Source organism: Rutilus rutilus, assembly GCF_951802725.1.
Source record: "Rutilus rutilus genome assembly, chromosome: 15".
In the NCBI taxonomy this organism is placed as follows: domain Eukaryota; kingdom Metazoa; phylum Chordata; class Actinopteri; order Cypriniformes; family Leuciscidae; genus Rutilus; species Rutilus rutilus.
The window spans coordinates 37,172,144-37,193,936 of NC_140220.1; the positions used below are offsets into that span (position 1 = coordinate 37,172,144).

At 39.6% G+C, this 21,793-nt stretch overlaps 2 protein-coding genes across 2 annotated transcripts in view; one reads left to right on the plus strand and one right to left on the minus strand.

Annotated features, from left to right (window-relative positions):
• Positions 1–21,793, minus strand: part of LOC311304860 (dynein axonemal intermediate chain 1-like) — a 674,193-nt gene that overhangs the window by 230,573 nt on the left and 421,827 nt on the right. The window lies entirely within an intron of this gene.
• Positions 1,543–16,632, plus strand: tmem200a (transmembrane protein 200A). Its single transcript, XM_084433389.1, has 2 exons — positions 1,543–2,132; positions 14,658–16,632. The coding sequence occupies exon 2, from the start codon at positions 14,676–14,678 to the stop codon at positions 16,167–16,169; it is 1,494 nt and encodes a 497-aa protein (XP_084289515.1). The 5' UTR covers positions 1,543–2,132; positions 14,658–14,675; the 3' UTR covers positions 16,170–16,632.

Sequence of the window (21,793 nt, forward strand, 5' to 3'; positions counted from 1 at the left end):
ATTGTTATGTACATAAAGTTTAAACAAATTTGAAAAATAAAATTTTTAGACCATTTCTACCTACCCTGCCTTTAATAAAGGCCTTCTGAAGCGAAGCATTGTGTTTGTTTAAGAAAAATATCCCTATTTATAACTTTATAACTTTATAAACTATAATAACTAGCTTTGTGTTCGTCTGAAAGAAGAAAGTCATATACACCTAGGATGGCTTGAGGGTATCATGGGATAATTTAATTTTTTGGGTGAACTATCCCTTTAACATTTAATTTGAACTATCCCTTTTTGTCTCACATAATAATGGTGACTGAGTGCATCTGGACGCATCAGTGAATGGTGAGATTTTCTGCTAAATAAAAAGATCCTGCCAGAAGTATAGAATGGGATATTTACTTTATTAACTTTACACAATTTACTTTAATAAATTGTTTTGTATTATGTTTCGTCTGTATCATCTCAGAGAGCTTTTATGAGGGTTTACGCATGTGCAGTAAGGTCAATTTAGAGTTTATGGATGAGCAACTTTTGGAAAACGCTTGAAAACGCAAGTGTGGACGGAGAGCGTGTTCAAATGAAAAGGCTGTTTTCCATTTTAATGTAGACATAGCCTTAGGCTAATAGGAACATTTTCTAAAAAGTGCATGTGCAACATTAGTACAACATTAGTCATCATGAAAAGGAAGTTGCGCTGGTCTCCTATTGTGCCATATATCCAAGTGAAACGCTTCTGGAACAAGAACTAATGTAGGGCGGGGCTTAATTTAATCTGTGGGGAATTTATTGGATGGTTAAATGGTTGTGGTTTTCTATTGGTGGACCTCATGTGATTGACAGGTTGCCCCGCCCTCGTCATCAGAGAAGAGATGTTGCAAGAGGGAGGGGAAGTTATTCTGATTCAAGATTATTATGAGACACATGACTTTAAACCAATAATGATGTGCACAGATAAATCATTTAGAAGCCTGCGATATTTCGTTTAAAAAAAAAAAAAAAAAAATCATTGTCTATTTTGATTTCATTGTGCATGGGGTAATTTGCAGTAAATTAAATATGAGTTGTTGGACCCAAATAGTGGCGTGTAATTGATTCGGCTCATGTCATCAAAATCTCACTCCAGCTCAAAGTTAGAAACCCAGTCACTGTCTGCACAGTCTCTCAGCCTCAGACGTCACGCCCACACTCCGTTCACTGAACGTGTTGAAAGTCTGGCTGCGCGAGAATACTGTCTATATTTCAAATGCACAAAGTGCATCTTCTTTAATAAGAGATGCACACATTGAGAGATTGTAATGACAGCAGCTGTGGTTGTTTAAACACCCTTCACGTGTATCCTAGGCTACAGAAATATTTACATCCAAGAAATGATCGTGTCGGTGTTGGTTTGGGGTAACATACTGTGTTTGTTAGTTGTTGTTTTTTTCAATCCCACGCAAATTATTAAAATTCGCACTCTCTCTCTCGTTCTCTCTCTCCCTCTGTCAGTGTGCGTCATCTGGAATGGCGTCACGTGGGAGTACAAAAGCCAACGCTCGCGCTCTGCCCCTTACAAACGATTCGCTCCTCGGGACCGCGCCTCTGAGGAGATACTTCACAAAGAACACTAGCGTTTATTATTTACTAAAATAATGCATCCAAATATGAGTGACTTTTATCGACACGAACTCGTCTGTTTGATAGGAGTATTCAAACATCTGAGTGAAATCACGGATATCACGCTCGCCTTTGAACTGTTTATTGTGGATTTATAGACGAGGAAAGACGTTCGACTGGGGAGCTGAAAGAAAAAAGGAAGGAGAGAAAGAAAGACGAACTTATTTCGGTTTTAGATATTCTCATTCTGACCACATTTTTTTGCTTAAGAATCGTGAAGTTTGTCTCGAGCGCGTATCCAGCTGCTGGCGCGCGCTGGGCTGAGATGGAGAGGACGCGCGCGCTCAGATGGAAGTTTTCTCTCCAAACATCCAAACAGAGAGAATCCGATGGACTGAATAATGAAACTACAAAAAAACAGCTTTTAAAGCAAAGTATTAGTTAAATTATCCTCTACGGTGGAGTGGAAATATGATGGTGATGATCGTGAGATCTACTTGTGCGTAATGGACACATAACATCAGGAGGAGGATCTCAGCATACAGGTGTGTATTATTGGTCAGTAAACATAAGTGTCAGGGTTTATTACTGAATCGTAAATCAGTACAAATATATGGATCTGGTGGTCGTTTTGGGGTCGGTTTTTATGGATGTTTTATGGATGTAATGTTCGTCATTACGCGTAGACTTCAAATGTATTTCTTCACGTCTCACAAGTATTTTTCTGTATTAACATTTGAGTGGTTCTGTTTATGTGCATGATGCGATAAAGGAAATGTTCAGCAGGTTTGTTAAAGGTTAGTATATCTATCCATCAGACAGATGAGCAGATGAACACAAGACCAATATTGGAGAGCATATGATCATTGGGCTGGAGAGGACTTTATTACTTCTGCCACCCCCACACACACTCACTCACACACACACATACTCTCTCTCACACACACACACACACACACACATAGACACATTCACACACACACACACACACACACATAGACACATTCACACACACACACACACACACACACACACACACACACACACACACACACACACACACACACACACACACACTCAAAACACACTCTCTCTCTCTCTCTCTCTCTCTCTCACACACACACACACACACACACACACACACACACACACACACACACACTCTCTCTCTCTCTCACACACACACACACACACACACACACACACACACACACACACTCTCTCTCTCTCACACACACCCACTGATCTGTTTATGAACAACAGATGATCGTGGGCACCATCAAGACAATCTCTCAATATATTATTGATTCTAACTCACAACAAGATAATAAAAGAAAAATATACACTTACAGTATAATTATACATTACACATATACATGTATGAATACATTTAGCTTACATATTACAGTTTTTTGTAAACATTTTACACACTAAAAGTGGTACTTGAGGCTCACTCAGTGGAACCATTCACTAATGTATCTAATCTTCAGACCAAGTCTGCAAAACTACAAGCACATTATCTGCTTTACACAAATTGGCAAAATGCTTAACACAGTTCTCTACATTAGACAGATCATTCAAAACGAACAGCTCTTGTGTTTCATTTAGAAAACACTACCAATTAAATTACACAATCATTTCCCGATTGCCTACATCCAATGATCTTGTGTGAAAACACTTACATAAATTGATCACTTAGGATGTTTTCACATATAGTTCCTTTTAAAAGAACCAAACCCACTTCACTTAAAGTTAACCAGAAAGGGAACTAGCTGCATGTGACCGCAGACCCTTTCTTGTTCACACCAGAACCTCAAAAGAACTCCGATCCCAGCTTTCTGTGCATTTTGCATGGCACGAATATTGGCATTTTTTTCCACAAAGTAAGAGAGACAAAAGAGAAAGGTCTAACACTTTTCAGGTACAGAAATACTACAGAAACTGAATAAAGTAATCAAATGTAAAATAACACTGGATGGGGCGATATGGCAAAAAAAAAATCGAATATCTGTATGTTTTTGTTGAATGGCGATATACGGTATATAATCTCTGTATTTTCTACGTTTTTTGACTTGAATAAAAAATTATCTGTATTTATTTTAAAAATATATATTTCACAATCTGCCCAATGTTGTCCTACAAACAATGTTCATATTGAAGGCTATGAAAACCAATATGGTGAATGTAACCATATAGGTTCTGGTATGCATTATGTGCAAAAAAAGGGTTACAATCACATTATATTCTAACACATTCAAATCTAAAAAACTAAAATAATGATTTTATTTATAAATTCACTAAACTAAAAATGAAAATAAATACAAACAAAAGCACAGACTAATTAACCTACATTTTATTACCCCATTACAAAAGTAACTTTAGAGTTACCGCTATCATAGAAATACACTTAATTGTAAGTTGTGGCATATTTATTGTCCAACAAAAAATATTTTAGCAATATGTATATTTTAGTCAGAATTATTGCACTCCTATTCTATAGCGCCCCGTCTGGCACACATGCGCATGGCGGCGCTCATTCACGGAAATCTGTGAAGTTTAGCGGAGATTCAAAGCAGCTTTACAATAGTAACAATTAACAAATTCAAATTCAAAGTCAATAGTGTCATTATACAGCTCAAGTCAGTTCAGTGTTGATTCAGTTCAGTTCCATTACTGTGTAAAATTCATACATTTTGCATACATACTGTATACAGTGTATTTGTGCTCATACATGTACGTTTGACAAACTCCTGTACACGCCACTGCACACGAACAAGCAAAAACAAAAATTTTCTTGCAAGAGATGTGTGACGTTTTGCATGTTGTGTTCAAGTTTTGTGGTTGCGTGTGTAGTTTCTAGAAATGGGGCCATAGTTTAAGAAATTGTAAAAAAAAAAAAAAACACTGTAAAGGTGCTAGGCCTATATGTAGAATTCAGAAACGTCTAGGTTACTAATGTAACTCCCATTCCCACGTTAATCGACAGTGACTGACAAATTGGGGTGTTGCCTGAGAGCCCAATCACCTTGAAGTGGTAACAGAACGAGCCAATGCATGTTGGCTCGTGAGATTTGCATCGCAAACCGCATCCCCGTTTCCGGGTGTATAAGGGCTTGCGTGCAATACTCACATCAAGCTTTCGCTTCGGAGCCGAGACGGTGTCCTGGCTGTCAGCGAAGGCACAGGAGTTGTGGCGACGGGTATTAATGTCATTAGTAACCTAGACGTTCCCTATCAGTCAGTCACGTTCGATGTTAATCGTCAGTGACTAACGAATTAGGATCCCTATGGAAGTCGCCACAACTACTAGCTCCTTCTAGCGCTCTGAGTTTGCCGGCTGGGGCAGAGAAGAGGACTGCTTAATCACAAAGATTGTCAGTCACTGAGTTCCTTTCACCCTTTACAGTGAGACTGTTGGATAACACTGAGAAAGCTTGCCTATTCCAGTTTCGGAAAGGGATGCTGCGGAGGCCACATCGTGCCCAAGCCTTTTTTCTTCTGCTGTCCTCCATAGCAGACAAAGAGCTGTTGCAAAGCCCTGAAACTTTGTGCGTGGTCCACGTACAACACAGGGCATGAACGGGACACAGGTAATGAACGGGGCAGCGCTTGCTAGTTCACCACCTGGTCCCTGAAAGGATTGGTGGGAACTTTGGGCACGTATCACGTCACCCCGAGACCCCGGCCTGAATTCCAGGCCAGTGGAGCCAGGAGGGCTATCTTAAGGGACAGGATTTTAATCTCCACTGACTGCAAAGGCTCAATGGGTGCTCTCTGTAAGTGCATCAGGACCACGGCGAGGTCCCAAGAGGGAATGAGGGATGGCAGAGGGGGATTCAACCTCCTGCCGCTTCTCAGGAACCTGACTACCAAGTATTGTTTCCCTACAGACTTGCCTCGTAGAGGGAGCTCTTGCTGAAGTGATAGTGTCTACTACCGCTGGGGGTAGGTCACTTAAACCCTCCGCGTTCCATCCAGAGACCCCACTTGGAGGTTCTAGAGATCTGGACGCGGGTGCCAGATGGTGCCCCGTCCCTGAGAAAGCAGGTCCTTCCTCAGTGGATTCCACCAGGGAGGGGCTGTCGAGAGGAGCATGAGTTCTGGGAACCAGGTCCGTGTAGGCCAGTAAGACGCAACCATCAAGACCTGCTCCTTGTTCTCCTTGACCTTGCACAGGGTCTGTGCGAGTAGGCTCAGGGGGGAAACACATATTTGCGTAGGCCTGGGGGCCAGCTGTGTGCCAGTGCATCTGTGCTGGGGGTCCCCCCTGAGTGAGTCCAAATTGGTCGCATATCAGCTGGACTGTCCGGGGGTTGGGGTCACCACTCTTCCCTGGACGTATGCTGTCGTGAGAGCTCTCTGGCTGCACGATTGAGGTCGCCTGGGATGTGAAATGCATAAAGCAACCTGAGGCACTTCTGACTCCAAGGCGCAAGAGGCAAGGCGCTGCGTTGCCCACTGTCAACCCACTGTCAACCCACACTTCTTGTAACCCAGAGATTGAGGAATTTGCTCATTTGCTGAGATTTTGGGTACCACTGGCTGTGAGACCAGCGGCGGAACAGAAACAAACTGAAACAAAGGATTCTCCGCCCGGCCCTCCACCAGGTGAATTTGATTTGATTTGATTTATTTAATTATATAAAAAATGCCTTACACATGAAACAAAAAGGCATCAAATACAATCGAGGATAAAAACACAATAAAGTCCAGGACTTATTTCCATTGTGGTGCTCAACACATAATATCAGGACAAGACACTTACAGACATAAAAACATTTTTCTTAAATAAATAAAAATAAAAACGGTAACTGGCCCCTGGTTCTATTCCGCTACCCTCTCTAGTAACCAGTCCTTGATTCTCTTTTTAAAAGAGATTCATGCTGGAAATGACTTTAATTTGCCGGTCTAACTTGTTCCACTAAACTGCCCCTATATAGGCAAAGGTTTCTTTCCCTAACACTGTCTTGCCACTTGCCACGAGTGTAAATATTATTATATTATTATATTATTATATATATTATATCTAGGCTAGAGAAATGTCTGTTTCAGGGTTCAATGCACAGTCTCTTTGGTCTAAATTTCTACGCTTTCCTTTTTTTAAACAGTTTTTAGCATGAAATGAAAATTGACGCTATTTACTTTCTTAATCCACCATTTTCCTCACTTCTCCGGCAGCATTACGGCGACAGGCTTCCTTTTGGATTCCGATTAGTTTTTGTAATCATTGAGACATTGTTACTAACGATAGCGAGCAGTGGAAGCTAGCGGGTGTCATTACAGCCACAGAAAGCTCAGGGCCTTTGTGAAGTGTCTCACCCTGAGATGGCCCTTACGAAACTACTCAAATGTCACATTACTACAACAAGGCCAAACCAAGAACTCACTGGCAGTTAGTATGCTGAATGCGATTGTGTTTTTCAGTGCAATCATTTTGTACAGCTCTGTCTTATTTTCATCACTTTCTTGTGGTATAGCTTGACAAGAAGCCTGCTTTTATAGTATTTTGGTGGAAAACTGCTTCTCATTACAAAACTGGTGAAATGCTATAGCTTTATATTCACGAAAATGTTATACATTTTAAAATAAACTGAATTTGGTGCACTTTAAAAGCGATCCAAAATCAGAGCGCCTGCAAAGTGTTTACTGAGAACTGAGTCACTCAAAACACATTATTGTGAGGTTTATTGTCACTTTACAACACACAGCTTCATTGGGTGAAAACCGTTTCATGTTGGGTTTGAATGTGATAGACCAATGTAAATGCTAAATTAAACTGGTTTGATTAGGGTTTGATTAAACTCTGCAGGACGGTAGATCACCAGGAGACCTATGTTTCAAAATATTGATTTCTGACCATGATTAAGATGCATTTTGACAAATGCACAACTATGACAGCTTTGCAATATTTCACCTGACCAGCAGAGGAATTTATGGAGTTCATTCATCTTTATACTCTTTTAAACTGTAAAGTGTCATATTTTTCTTTCATATTTGCATGCTGGAAAAACACATGCTGCTCCCGTGGCGCTGACGCTGAAACACGCATTAAAAGCAACAGAGAGTAATGCCACCTTGCAGGAATGTGGAATTAAAATGTGAACTTTGACACTCAAATGTAAGAGATGGAAGGATGATTTTCCCGTTTTTTGTTAGATGTTGATACATTTAAATTATTATTTAAAATATTTGGGTATTTGGTTTAATTTAGCATTTTCTTGTCAACTAAATTAGTAAAAATAAGAATAGTTAAAAATTAACTTTAATTAAATGTTTTATATTACGGTATGCATTTTTGAAGCTGTGCTGTGTGTTGTAAAGGGAAGACGTGGCTCATAATGAAGTGTTTTGAGTGACACTTTAAACTTTGCAGGTGCTTTAAAAATGCACCAAATTTTATTTTAAAATGAATAATATAGGTTTGTTGAAAAAAAAAAACTTTTGTTAAAGCACGTTTGTTGACAGCTAGATTTGTGGTTTTCAATAGACAGTACAACACAGTGCTGTTTGGATTATATCTTTTCGACGCACCCTCTTGTGGAGGGTTGATTTACAAACCGGGTGCTCGCTGACCTACTGCAATAGCCAGGATTTCCACTGTCTTGAAAAAACTGGATATATGACGACGTCTAATTTTCTAAATCTGATTTCTAGAACTGGAAAAGTCATGTAAATTAATCAAAATCATATAATTATTTGGCCATTTTTATAATGAATACATTTGTCTAGTTTTGCCAAGGTCTGGAATATTTTGTCAGGGAAAAATCCTTAATGCCGGGCAAAAGGGCAACTGCAGTATACACCATTTTGTCAAAAGTCCCCATGAAATCAGATTTTTTGGGCTTTTAGTATGAATATGTTAGCCTTAAGGTTATCTATAAGCTAGTGTGCTCCAAAACAATGACAACATTTGCATTTAGAAGAAATAAGTGTTCAAAACTTACAGTCTCTCACTTCCGCCAATATGGATCAATGATTTTGATGACCTTAGGTTCTCATCAGATTTTCCGTCCAATCAAATGCTCTCTAGAATCTAAAGCTCCTCCCCCTACCTTATAAATAGACTCTGAATCTGCGGCTGAATTCGGTCATTTGTTCACACATTTACTATTTTCTGCATTGTAAATGGCACATAGTGCACTATATAGGGGATAGAGGATATGCTTTCCGGGGCGAATGAAGTCTGGTTTTGCATTGTGTGTGTGTGTGTGTGTGTGTGTGACACGTGAACCTCCTCAGCGTGCACACAGTCTGCTCCAGTCCAGAGACGATAGCACAGAGCAGATCACAGCGCCAGTCGCCGCAGACCAGTAAACGTATCGGACCCATTTGAATTCTGCACAGAATGCTATATTTTAAAGGTGCTCTAAGCGATGTCACGCGTTTTTTAGGCCAAAACATTTTTTGTCACGTACAGCAAACATCTCCTCACTATCCGCTAGCTGCCGGTCCCCTGAACACACTGGAAAAAAACGCGGTCTCTGTAGACAGCCCAGGCTCCACAAACGGCAAGAAAAACAAACTGGCCCAGCCTGGACCACGAAACATAACAAACAGTGTTCCAGCCAATAACGACAAGAATGATGTGGGGGTGGGGGTGGGGGGTTAGTGCGCATGCACATGAAGGGGTGTGTGTGGAGTGGAGGAGAGAGAAGCATGAAGAGGGAAGTTAGCTAGAGGAAAGATGTCCTAGACAACGACAACGACTAACGGGATGAGGAGGAGGGAGGGTCGAGCTAGCCTCCGTTTTGTTTGACAATACTTTGAACGTCAACAAGAAGTGACGTCACCCAACATCGAGAAGAAGAGAATGTGAATTCTTCGTGGAGGAGAGGATAAGGTTGAAAAATATTGGTCTTACCCCATACTTATTGGAGGTTACTGTGGAGAAGAGGATAAGGTTGAAACTAAAAATTGTCTTGCTTTTTGAAGGCCATTCACTACACAATTTTTTTTAAAGGACTCAGAAGCTCTTTCAGTGAGCGACTGGTAATGCCTCGGTGCTCTAGAGAGCGAATGAGAAGGTCTTTTGTTCCTGTTAATTGTTAAACATTATTTTTACAGTTTTTGTATTCTGCACTTTTGAATTGTGAAACTGAATCTTTTTCTAATCATGTCTCACTGGTTCTTAATCAGGTTTTAATTGTCTCTTAATGCAGAGTTATTTATCTGTCTGTTAGTTGTGTGTTGTGTTTGTTGGCTGTATGGTCTAAGTTGGTGGCAAACCAGTTTCCCTATCGGGAAAGTTTTTCTAATCTAATTCTAATCTAATCTAATAGGCCCCGCCCTGTCTTAAATCAATACCTATGTTGTGAGCACTGATTGTTATACAAGGTGAAATGAGAAAAGTGGAATAATAAGATAGAATGACCAGACTCCATGTATGTATTTCCGGTGTATTACATGAAGTTATACTTGTATGAGATATACAGTACCAGTCAAAAGTTTGGAAACATTACTATTTTTAATGTTTTTGAAAGAAGTCTCTTATGCTCATCAAGCCTGCAGTTAAAAAAATAAATAAATAAATAAAAACAGTAATATTATGAAATATTATTACAATTTAAAATAATGGTTCTCTTTTTTAATATATTTTAAAATGTAATTTATTTTTGTGATGCAAAGCTGAATTTTCATCAGCAAGTACTCCAGTCTTTGGTGTCTTATGATCCTTCAGAAATCATTCTAATATGATGATTTGATACTCAGTTATTATCAATGATGGAAACAGTTGTGCTGTTTAATATATATTTTTGGAATACTTTTTTCAGGATTCATTGATGAGTAAAACGTTAACAGCATTTATTCATAAAAACAGCATTTATTCAAAATAAAAACATTTCTAACAATATAAATCGTTACCATCACCTTTTATCAATTTAACGCATCCTTGTTGAATTAAAGTACTAATTTCTTTTAAAAAAAAATAGTTATTGTTCCCAAACTTTTGAACGGTAGTGTATATTGTTACAAAAGATTTCTATTCTAAATAAATACAGTTCTTTTAAACTTTTTATTCATCAAATAATCCTGAAAAAAGTATCTCAGGTTATAAAAAAATATTAAGCAGCACAACTGTTTCCCACATTGATCATAAATCATCATATTAGAATGATTTCTGAAGGATCATAAGACACCAAAGACTGGAGTACTTGCTGATGAAAATTCAGCTTTGCATCACAAAAAGTATATTAAAAAAGAGAACCATTATTTTAAATTGTAATAATATTTCATAATATTACTGTGTTTGTTTTTTGTTTTTGTTTTTTTAACTGCAGGCTTGATGAGCATAAGAGACTTCTTGCAAAAACATTAAAAATAGTAGTGTTCCCAAACTTTTGACTGGTACTGTATATATTTTTATACAAGATAAACATACATTCACATGATAAAGGTACTGCATGAAATCCATCCTAATTCAGTAAATCTGAAACAGGGAGTGTGTGTGTGTGTGTGTGTGTGTGTGTGTGTGTGTGTGTGTGTGTGTGTGTGTGTGTGTGTGTGTGTGTGTGTGTGTGTGTGTGTGTGTAAATCTGTGGAGAGCAGGATTTCAGCAAAAACTGTTGCTTGGGTGTAACATCTCCTACCAAAATCGAGTTTCAGATCAACTAGTGGGATGTTGCCTGTTATTAGCACTTCGTGAAATGCTCCTAAACCAGCTGTCTTGTATCACAGTTCCTCTCTAGCTTTACTGAAAACCAATGCCTAAAATAAAATATCGATGAAGAGATAATGATAATTGTGAATGTCTTTTGGATCACATGTTTGATGATTAGATGTTTGAAGCTGCTGATAAACTCACAGGCAATTAGAAATGGCTCACTGAGAGTTAAGCATTCTTTAGAGGAAAGTACCCGTTTCCAGACTGTAGCCGACAACACAAGACTGTTGGCTATATGATCACATAATGTGTGCTTTTGTTCTAATATTTGCTTATATAATCTCCACCTCTTCTATCCCCAAGCTTCCAACTCTGTTAACATTTTATTTTCACAGCTTTGTTGCCTTTTGGCAGAATAACTTTGTGTATGTATTGCACCACTCGCCTTGTGTCGTACACCAACAATCATTGACTTCACAAGCGTCATACTCTTGAATTATAACTACACCATACTAGGACCAGCTGATTACATGGCCTTGGGCACCACCTGTTTAGTGCTGATTAAAATGAATTTGCACATAATTAGATGTGAAGCTAATAAAGATTCGATGAGATTAAAATACAGTGAAAATGTAATGCGAACAATGGAGATGAAAATCCCAATGTAAGTAGTCAAATACAATGTTTTATCTTTGTCTTGTCTCCTCCCTAATGATTTTAGAGTGGACTGACCATTAGATTTTTATTTTAAGTCATTAATTTATTAGAAGAGGCTGAAAGACATCCCTCTCTTCTCAACCTTCCACCCTTTTCTCTCTTTGCCCCCTGCCACAGATATTTGATGAGTTAAAGAGTCAACATCAGAAGAGAAAAACACCACCAATATCTCTTCCTAAACTCAGAATGAGTGGGTGTGCTCAGAGGGATCACCTTCAACCGAGGGGATCTTATTTGTTCTGTGTGTTTGACATTAAGCCATCACGTTAGTCATCAATTGCTCTGACTGACTGATCAAAAATGAACACTAGACAAAAGCTTACCTCTTATGCCTGTAAACTCTTTTGGCTTTTTCATTTGATGAAATATGAAAGATAGAGACATGCAGCCAAAAAAGAATGTAATTACTTTTTCAGCAATACAAATATAAATATGTAACAGCATAGCCTGAATATTTTTTACAATCTACAGGCGCAGGTGGCTATTGGCACTGCATGAAATAAGATCCCTTTGTGCTACAGATGTTAATGCTGTATTAAAGAAAGCTACTTGTAGATACAAAACTTTGAAACCAACCAAAGGTAAATCATATATATGACAATGTTCTTACAGGGAAGGCCAAAACATTCCTAATGTCTGCTGGTTTTTGTTAATGCCCATCCACACCAAGAAAGATAACTATAACTATGCCCATAAATAACCCATAGATAGCCGTAGATAACCCATAAAAGATTTACGTTATTTAAAAAATCCACCTCGTTTTATACATATTTTGCACAACGTGGGCACCATTTTAGGTGCGCAGTGCATTCTGTGTCGATGTCATCAAATGGTTGCACTCTGTGAGCTACTGGCGCTACCTGTTGCTATTTTATGCCGCAACACAACTCGGAATATAAAATACTGATACGATGCCACATTGTACGGCTATTGGATGTAATTTTAATCTTAGTCAGTCATCTTCCTAAATCCAGTAGACAAGCCTCCACCCTGGCTCCTCCCACCTTAATCTCCGCCCTGGCTCCTCCCACCTTAATCTCCACCCTGGCTACTCCCACCTTAATCTCCACCCTGGCTCCTCCCACCTTAATCTCCGCCCTGGCTACTCCCACCTTAATCTCCACCCTGGCTCCTCCCACCTTAAGCTCCACCCTGGCTCCTCCCACCTTAATCTCCACCCTGGCTCCTCCCACCTTAATCTCTGACCTGGCTCCTCCCACCTTAATCTCCACCCTGGCTCCTCCCACCTTAATCTCTGCCTTGACCCCTCTTGCCCTCTCTTCCTGCCCTGCGTCCCCCACCTACACCCCTTCCCGCCCTCCTCTGTTGGACTTTGTGTTATTATTGAAGCGTGAGGATGCACCTTCTTGATGGGGGGGATATGTCAGGGTTATGTTCAGTTTTCCTGTGTTTTGTACGTTTCCTTTGTTCTAGTTTTCCCACCAGTGTTAATTAGCGTGTTTGTTGCCTTGCTTACTAATTCAGTTACACCTGAGGTTCGTTTCGTTGATTGTTTTTGTTGTGTGTCTAACAGTTGTTCTGTTCTTGTGCCCTGAGGTTTAGGTTTTTTTAGTTCTTTGTTTAATTAAAACTTTATACTGCTGCACTTAGATCCTTTCCTCACCTTATATTTCAACTGGACTGTGACAATTGAAGCATCTGTGAACATATTGTTAGGTTTTATTTATTTATTGTGATTTAAGCATTTATATGTTTTAATATTCATTTCAATGCATTTATAAATACTGTGATTTAAAGTGTCTTAATGACTCTGAAATAAAATGTTTTAATAAAAGACAATACAGAGCCCCGCTTGAGTAACCACTAACACTGGTCTCTCTCTCATTTATTGTTAAGTTAAGTGTTTCACTTCGTACAGTCCTCCCGACTGCCCAGGACCTGTAACATTTGTTTTTGTTTTCAATTATTTATTTATTTTTTACAAAAACTATACTTGTACCCTGCAGAGAGGAGAGCAATGAGCCTCAGGGATGTGTATAAAACACTTTCACCATTCATATGACAGATACATTTACAATGGGAAACTTCTGTCTGAAAACTGTAATTCACCATCTTTCTTAACAATTATTATGTCTCTCTTTGACCCAATAATTTAGCCTACAGTATACTTGTGAAATTACACATTGTTTTTGGTTTCATGCTAAACATCCTAGTTCACATATAGGGATACTAAACATTTCAGTTTACTTGCTCTTTGCTAGCACTAAGATTGAGATTAGCCATGCTAGTAAATTGATACACAATATCTCTTAGATTTGACAAAATCATTTTTTGTTTAGTTTATTTTGGTCAGCAGACTTGGTCACCCCTTGGCTGTCAAAATCACATTGCCAGACTTGTAAATATGTAGTCATTCTTGACTAATGCTTCAGTGTTTTATTTATAGAATCAAACTTTCATGGAGAGATCTTCTTAAACAAAGCTCCATTATGCTATGATTTGTGTTACATTGTAATATTGATTCATTGTTCTCTTTTTCTTGTGTATCTCATAGTTATGCAGCTATCATGACTTTGTTTTGCTTGCTCTGTGTATAAAGCAAGACAAGGGTAGCATTTAAAAAACTATTGAAAAGATTCACAATAGCCCCAACAGTGCTTCAACCATCATTCAGCAAACAAATTCCCTAACACCTAGAGACGGACTGAGACAGATATCAAAGATAAGACGTTTGAATCAAGTGGGAAGCCTCGAGCTTTACTTAAACACTTGTTTATTTCTTTATTTGCAGGCTTGCATTGTCACAGCAATGATTGCCACGGGTGGGGTGATCACGGGGCTCGCAGCATTGAAAAGACAAGACTCCACCCGCTCTCAGTATCATTTGCCAACCCAGAGCCCAGGCCCTGCTCCTGAGAAGAAATGCACCAAGCGTAAACCTAGAGCTGATGTGGTGGTAGTGAGAGGGAAGATCAGACTGTATTCGGCCTCAGGATTCTTCCTGGTTTTGGGAGTGCTGATCCTCATGGCAGGCATTGCAATGGCTGTTCTTGGATACTGGCCTCATAAGGACCCCCAGAAGGCACCAGAAAGCAAGTTGTCCAGGAACGATACGCAGGTCGGCCAAGAGCAGGTGGGCTCCATTGCGCAATTCTTGGAGAAGCACCTGCATTCCGAGAAGATGAAGATGTTGGGTCCCTTCACTATGGGAATTGGGATTTTTATCTTCATCTGTGCTAATGCCATCTTACATGAGAACAGGGATCGTGAGACAAAGATTATCCACATGAAGGACATGTACTCGACCGTCATAGACATTCACAGCCTGCGGATTAAGGAGCAGAAGTGGACGAATGGGGCCTACATGGGTCCCTACACAGACACAGAGATCCGTTCCTTCGGTCTGGATGGCCAGTTTGCCTCACGGCTCGCAGCAAACACTCTAATGTCCTTCTCCGGTCTGGACGGTGACGTCCGGTTCTCCCACAGGACCAGCTCGGCCGAGGATGACGAGGGTCTAATGAGTGAGGCCCGAGGTGGCTTTGGCCTGTTGTCGCCTACTTACAAGGACCGTTCTGAATGTATCTTTGGGTTCCATGATGAGGGTGGTCGTCGGTGGGAGGACAAGCGTGGCGCGCTCAAGAAATGCCAAACACGCTCCATCGTTTCCTCTTCCATCAGCGCCTTCACGCTGCCCGTCATCAAACTCAACAACTGTGTCATTGATGAGCCTGACATCGATAGCATCACGGAGGACTTCGAGCAGAACAGGGTCCACTCCAGACCTCCGTCATTGGAGTCGTTAACAGTACCTGTTCCCTATGTCGCCAAAGCTTTCAAGCCTCCGGGCGCCCTGCTGCTCCGGAGCAACTCAGCCACCGAATCCCCTACCTCCACATCTTCCCATTCCTCACTGTCTCCTGGGTCCACCAGCGGTAGGTTCCTGTCACCTGGAGCTGCGCGTAAAGACTTCGGCTCCAATAGCTCCCTCCACATTTTGTCAGCCCATTCCAAATCTCTGGATTTAGAGAGAGCGCCCACAATGCTGACTGTCCAGCCCGAACAGAGGAAACACCCTAGTTGGCCCAGATTGGACCGCAGTAATAGTAAAGGATACACTAAACTGGAGGACAAAGAGGACCCTATGGACAGGCTTTTAGTGCCCCCAGTGGCCGTGAAGAAGGACTACACTAAAAAGGAGAAACTTCTTATGATCTCCAGGTCTCACAATAACTTGAGCTTTAAGCATGATGAATTCATGAGCAACTGTCTGAAGAGAGGCACCTCAGAGACCAGATTTTAAAACTGAGCTAGCGTCAAATGTCAATCCATGGGCTTTTGGCCTCCACAGTCCAGCTGCAATATAGAAAACAGTTATTGAAAATTATTTTTTAAAGGCCCTTGAACAGAAAGCTTAAGCACTTAGTTTTGTTCTTCACTGGATTTTCAAAATGATATTTCACCCAGAATTTGAAACACAAAAAAGTGAGCCGTAATGCTAAATAAAAGTATGGGGTAGAGCTAATAATGCAGTAAACAACCGGTTAGTGCAACTTGTTCAAATATGTTTGTATTGTTTTTGTTATCATTCAGACAGGGTCTATTGTCTGTTTGAGTACTACAGTATGTGTGTTGTACCAGCACTGCTAGTTATTTTACTTTGAATAATTTATTGTTTAAAACACACACACACTGATATTTTTGAAGAGAACTCATCAATGTATAATTTACTTGTTTCTCAGAATAAACACAACCTTTCCAGATAACGTCCTGTTTTGACTACTTTTATTTTAATGGTTTTGGGGTTTTTGTCCTTTTTGGAGCGTGACAGCATAGGCGTAATTCTATGGGGGGACAGGGGGACACGTCCCCCCCAATATTCAAAGAAGGACAATTTGTCCCCCCCAATATTTGATCATACTGTATGATTATGCGGGCAATATCGATGTGATTGCAAATACGTCTTTCTTTCCAGCTCCGAAAATATAAAATCCCGGCCGGTCCATTTCCCAAATCCATTCGACTGGCCTTACACTATACATTAACAAAACCTATTTCTCCTGAAATCCATGTCATGTTTTCCCTATACCTTTAGTAGCTCGTGCACCGCCAGTAAGTTAGGAAAAACCAAACCGAAGAAGAGGAGCGCGAAATCTGACAGACATTTGGCCATACCTGTCAACACTCCCGTTTTTCCCGGGTTTCTCCCGTTTTTTAGCCCTATCTCCCGGACCCCTCCCGGTTTGTAATTTCTCCCGGGAAACTCCCATAATTTGCATGGCCCAAACTGAGTAAAGCCTCTGTTTAGGCTATTAAGGAAATATAATTTTGGCAAAAGAAGAACTTTTATTTTAAATAAATGTTCATTTTAAATCAGCCTATGTCAGTGTGATATGTTACCATATTATCATGCTTAACACTAAGAATTTGAATAATTGAAATGTGATGATCAGATGCAGATATCTAAATCAGAGAATATAGGCGGTTTGCGGGTGGATTATTTATTTTTAACAGTGGATTCGGGTGACTCAAAGTGCACCAGATTAATGAACTTACCTTTAAAATGTACAAAATTTTCTTACGGGGGAGCATGCCCACCGGACCCCCCTAGAAGTATCAAGTACACTTAACAGCATGACTGTTGTATGCTGGTAAGTGTTCGGACTCTGACTTTAATTTTATTTTGATTAAAAAAATGTGTGCATGCGCCAACACAAAAAGTCCCACAGCTGTCCCCCCCAATGTGTGATTGACAATTTCGCCCTTGCATGACAGACATCATCACTATGAACTGTGCTTGTATAAAACAGCTGTATGAAGATCATTTTGCTGACTTTCTTTTGCGATCTACTGGAAAAGAAATGGCATATAGGTTTGGAACGACATGAAGCTAAATAATGAGATTTAAGTCTCATGGTTTAATTTACAGTGCAAAATTTTTTATTGTAACTATAGTTCCCTTTCGTGGTCACTGCGAGTTACGTCGTGACGACGAATGGGGTTTTGCTTAGAAAGCCTCTCACCTGGAGAAGCACTGGGTTGGCCAATCAGAGCACTCTGAGCTTTTTGGAAGGAATGGCTTTGTAGAAATCAGGGCCCGGTTTCCCGATAACGGTCACTCTTAGCGCGCTAAGAGAGCTCGAAAGATATATCTTACCAAAGGTGTTTATGTTCCTAAGTGTGTTCCCCGAACCATACCTCAGGAAGCTGCTTAAGATATTCCTTCTTAAGTGCGACGTTACCCGGCGCTGTCCGTGGCGATGCTGCTGAATTGTTTGATATCGATGGCTCGAGAATCAATTATTCTCTCGTGCAGGGGCTGTTTATGTGAGAAAGCGGTGATCTTTATAAATGAAGCACTTCAGAAATAGTTGAAATTGCAATTTATTATGATTATTGGATATTATAAAAAATAATCCAAACTATAATAGCCTATAATAGCCTAGCCTACATATTTTAAAATTGTAACATATATTGCTGCCACAATAACCTTTTCAAAAATTGACGTGCCTTCTTCTCTTTCCCATTTTTGTTCGCTGAGGTGGAGCTGCGATGATATATTGTTCTTGTAAATACTTTCCAGCATTTCAGTAATAAAAGTTTACATCTTGCGTACGGTGCTCGGCAGTGATCAAAAAGGATTTAAACCGTGAATTTTGAATCTCTTGTAAACTCAGAGATGTGGATTCAGACGGCAATTAAATCCCCACACGACCTGTTTGTCAAAAAACAGAAGGTACTAATTTGGCCAGGGATTTTTACGCGGGTTGGGTGAGAAAAACACTGATATTATGGATTCGGACGGCACTAAAATCACCGACTTACCCCTGTAAATGTTTAAAATACCGTACGAGCCCATAAAAAACAATATTAGCGTCCGAATAGGACTTAGCTGACAGTAGCCTATGCTTTCACTGGCCTTTAAAAGCGCTTTTTAATTAAATTAATAATATTGTATTATAATATAATTAAAAATCTAACAACAATCAGTGTAATGACAATTTTATTCTTTGCATGAAAACACTTGAATTAGCCTAATTTAATACTGTCTGGGTGTATTAAAACTTCAGAATTATATTCATATAGACCTGCAACAGTGATAAGGTAAAGCTAAGAGTGGTCCAGACCAACCTTACGAAAGTGTGACTTACAGAAGATATACTTAGCGTACGAACGTTTCGGGAACCGCCCCATAAGGTTAAGAGAGAGGTTAAGGAATAGGTTAAGAACTACTTAGAGATAAGAACGCTTTGGGAAACCGGGCCCTGAGCATTTCAGACAGACTGAGAAGACAGGAGCTACACTAATGCACAATATGTGAAAAATAATGTGTTTTTTGAACTTCAAAGCATGTTAAACTTATTATTACACCATATTAACAAACATTTTTAAATAATCAAAAATCATTGAACTCCTTTTTTCACCCCACAATTTATCAGCATGTATGTTTCTTGGGAATTCAGTCTATGGCACTGCTATTGCTAGCGCCATGCAAGGAAATATAATTTTTATTTTCACTTTCACTCAAGAAAATGAGCAAACTAAATTCTGTATATAGTATTTGATTAAATTGTATGTTACTAAAAACTCACATGTGGTTTTAACCTGTACTTTTTTTTATTTTTTAAGCAGTCCAACATTCAGTGTTGGTCATCCCGTACATCACTGCACATTTTTCTCCATGACCTTGCGGTGAAAGGACCGGACAGCAGCCCCCAAAAATGCATTGAATATTTGAGAAAAAACAAACAAAAACGTCCTTATTTAATCAGCCCTAAATTCCTTGCATGCTCATGTTTGCTGAGAGTAACACTGTCAATGTGAAAGTGCCTGTGAGAAAGTGCCTGTGTGGTCATCTGGAGCAGATCTAGGAGGATCACTGAAAGTACTGCCAAATTCTGCTTCCAGTCAGATAAGATCCATCTGGAGTAATATGACCAGTCAGGGTGTGACTGACAATCCACTCCGTCCTGTTTCCATGGAAATCAAAGGATACTCCACATTACAGCTCATGTTTGGTAATATTCTCCAGGATACAGCCACACATATCCACATTTTGTTATCGCTTGATGTTAGTGCATCAGAACATTACACACTTGCTGTGGTGTTACAAGTTCACATTCAGTGTTCTGCATGAATATTCAACAAACTCTTTGGAAACAGCTGTGATAACAACAAGGTTATTTTCAAGGATTCTACACTCTAACACCAGCAGTGCTGATATAGAGAAGTGTTGCCTAATCATGGTCCCGGAGCGACCCAGACACTACACGTGTATTACATGTCCCTTATTGGACACACCGAATTCAGACATCTAATAATGAGCAGGATTAGGCTTTTCCAGGACCAGCATTGGGAAACTCTGCACTAGAGCTCAACTAATGCTGAATTACATACGTTATATTCAAAGTACGCTTATTTAGAGTCTTTATTTTTATTGCGCCGTGTCAAATTTCGGCTAATTTGATATTGTATATCACGTATCATCAAACCATTTACAGCCAAATGTGACAGCAATTAAAATTAATAATGAGCTAATGAAAAAATTATTTCATTAGCATTCCTATAATGTCATCCTTTGACGTTTTCTCTTTTAACTACTATAATTAGAGTTGTCTCTTGGAGAGAACCACCTTTATTTGCCTGCGCGTCTCATTAAGGTCCTGTCTTACCGACACCTGCTGTGACTGGGGTTACAGAATCTCACCATAGCAACACAACTGCCAGTTAGCAAAGTGACGTCAAAGGCCCCTCACAATGGAAACACCGGCTGCAAAGGACAACTTGGACATCTGGACAGACTCTGGGTTCATCACAGAGGAAACATTCTCATTTCATACCATTAATTCCTTGCAGCAATCCAGCATTTGTAATTCTATCTATAAACATTTGGTTGAGATATCTATATATATTGTACAAATATTTAGTCTGCATCTATTTGTGATGACTCTCAAAAAAGATTTTTTTTTCTCTAAAAAGTCTAGGCTATGAAAATGGACATAATATATCTCCTGAAAATGGTAAAAAGCTCTGATGTCAAAGCATTTAAAATAATGTTTTTTTTTTTTTTTTTTTTGTGACATGCACACTCTGTAACCTCACTAATTTAGTCGACTGAAATAAGTATGACACAAACACACACACAAAAAACAGTATTTCATGACAAAAATCAGTTACTTTATTGCATTTCCACACAGAAAGACATTCCAAGTTAGCACTTCATGCTAACACAACATGTCTGAGATCATACTTTTGTCCTGAATCATAATTAATATTTCAAATGCTGAAAATTCCCAAAACAGGAACAAGATCCAGGACAGGTCCAAATCCACTGAGAGTATAAATCCCTATCACGCCACCGTTTCAATATTTGATCACTGTGTAAATATTTCAAGCTGAAAGCACTCTTGTCTTAGGAAGTTTCTTATGAATTCTGAGCATATTATGCATGTACACGCACAAACATACTGTTACGTCCCCTTTGTGTCTAGGGGCAGTAGGGGCGTAGCATTTAAAAAATGTACCAAGTTACCGACGGGAACAAAAGAGCAAGAATGTAAGAGATTTGGTTCAAAAGAAAATCAAATAAACAACAAAACTCTTCCCGGACTTCCTTACTAACCCAACACGGGAGAAAAAATGTTTAGCAAAGAAAATGGTACCCACCTCCCCACTGCTTCTGCAATCAATAAGAATGAGGCTACAACACATCAGCTTTGTTGACAGGACAGCAGGACACCGGGACAGTAGCCCATCCCAGCGTTCAGAAGATGGTTGCTCTCCTGCCCTCCTATCCTACTAATTTAGCAGTCTCTTACAACATACAGAATTTAGTGGGTCTCACGGGTGGCTCCAAATGAATATAGTGAGTTTTGGTCATGTCACTTAAGGTGAATGTTGAGAGAGTCAGATGATGCTGTGTCTGCG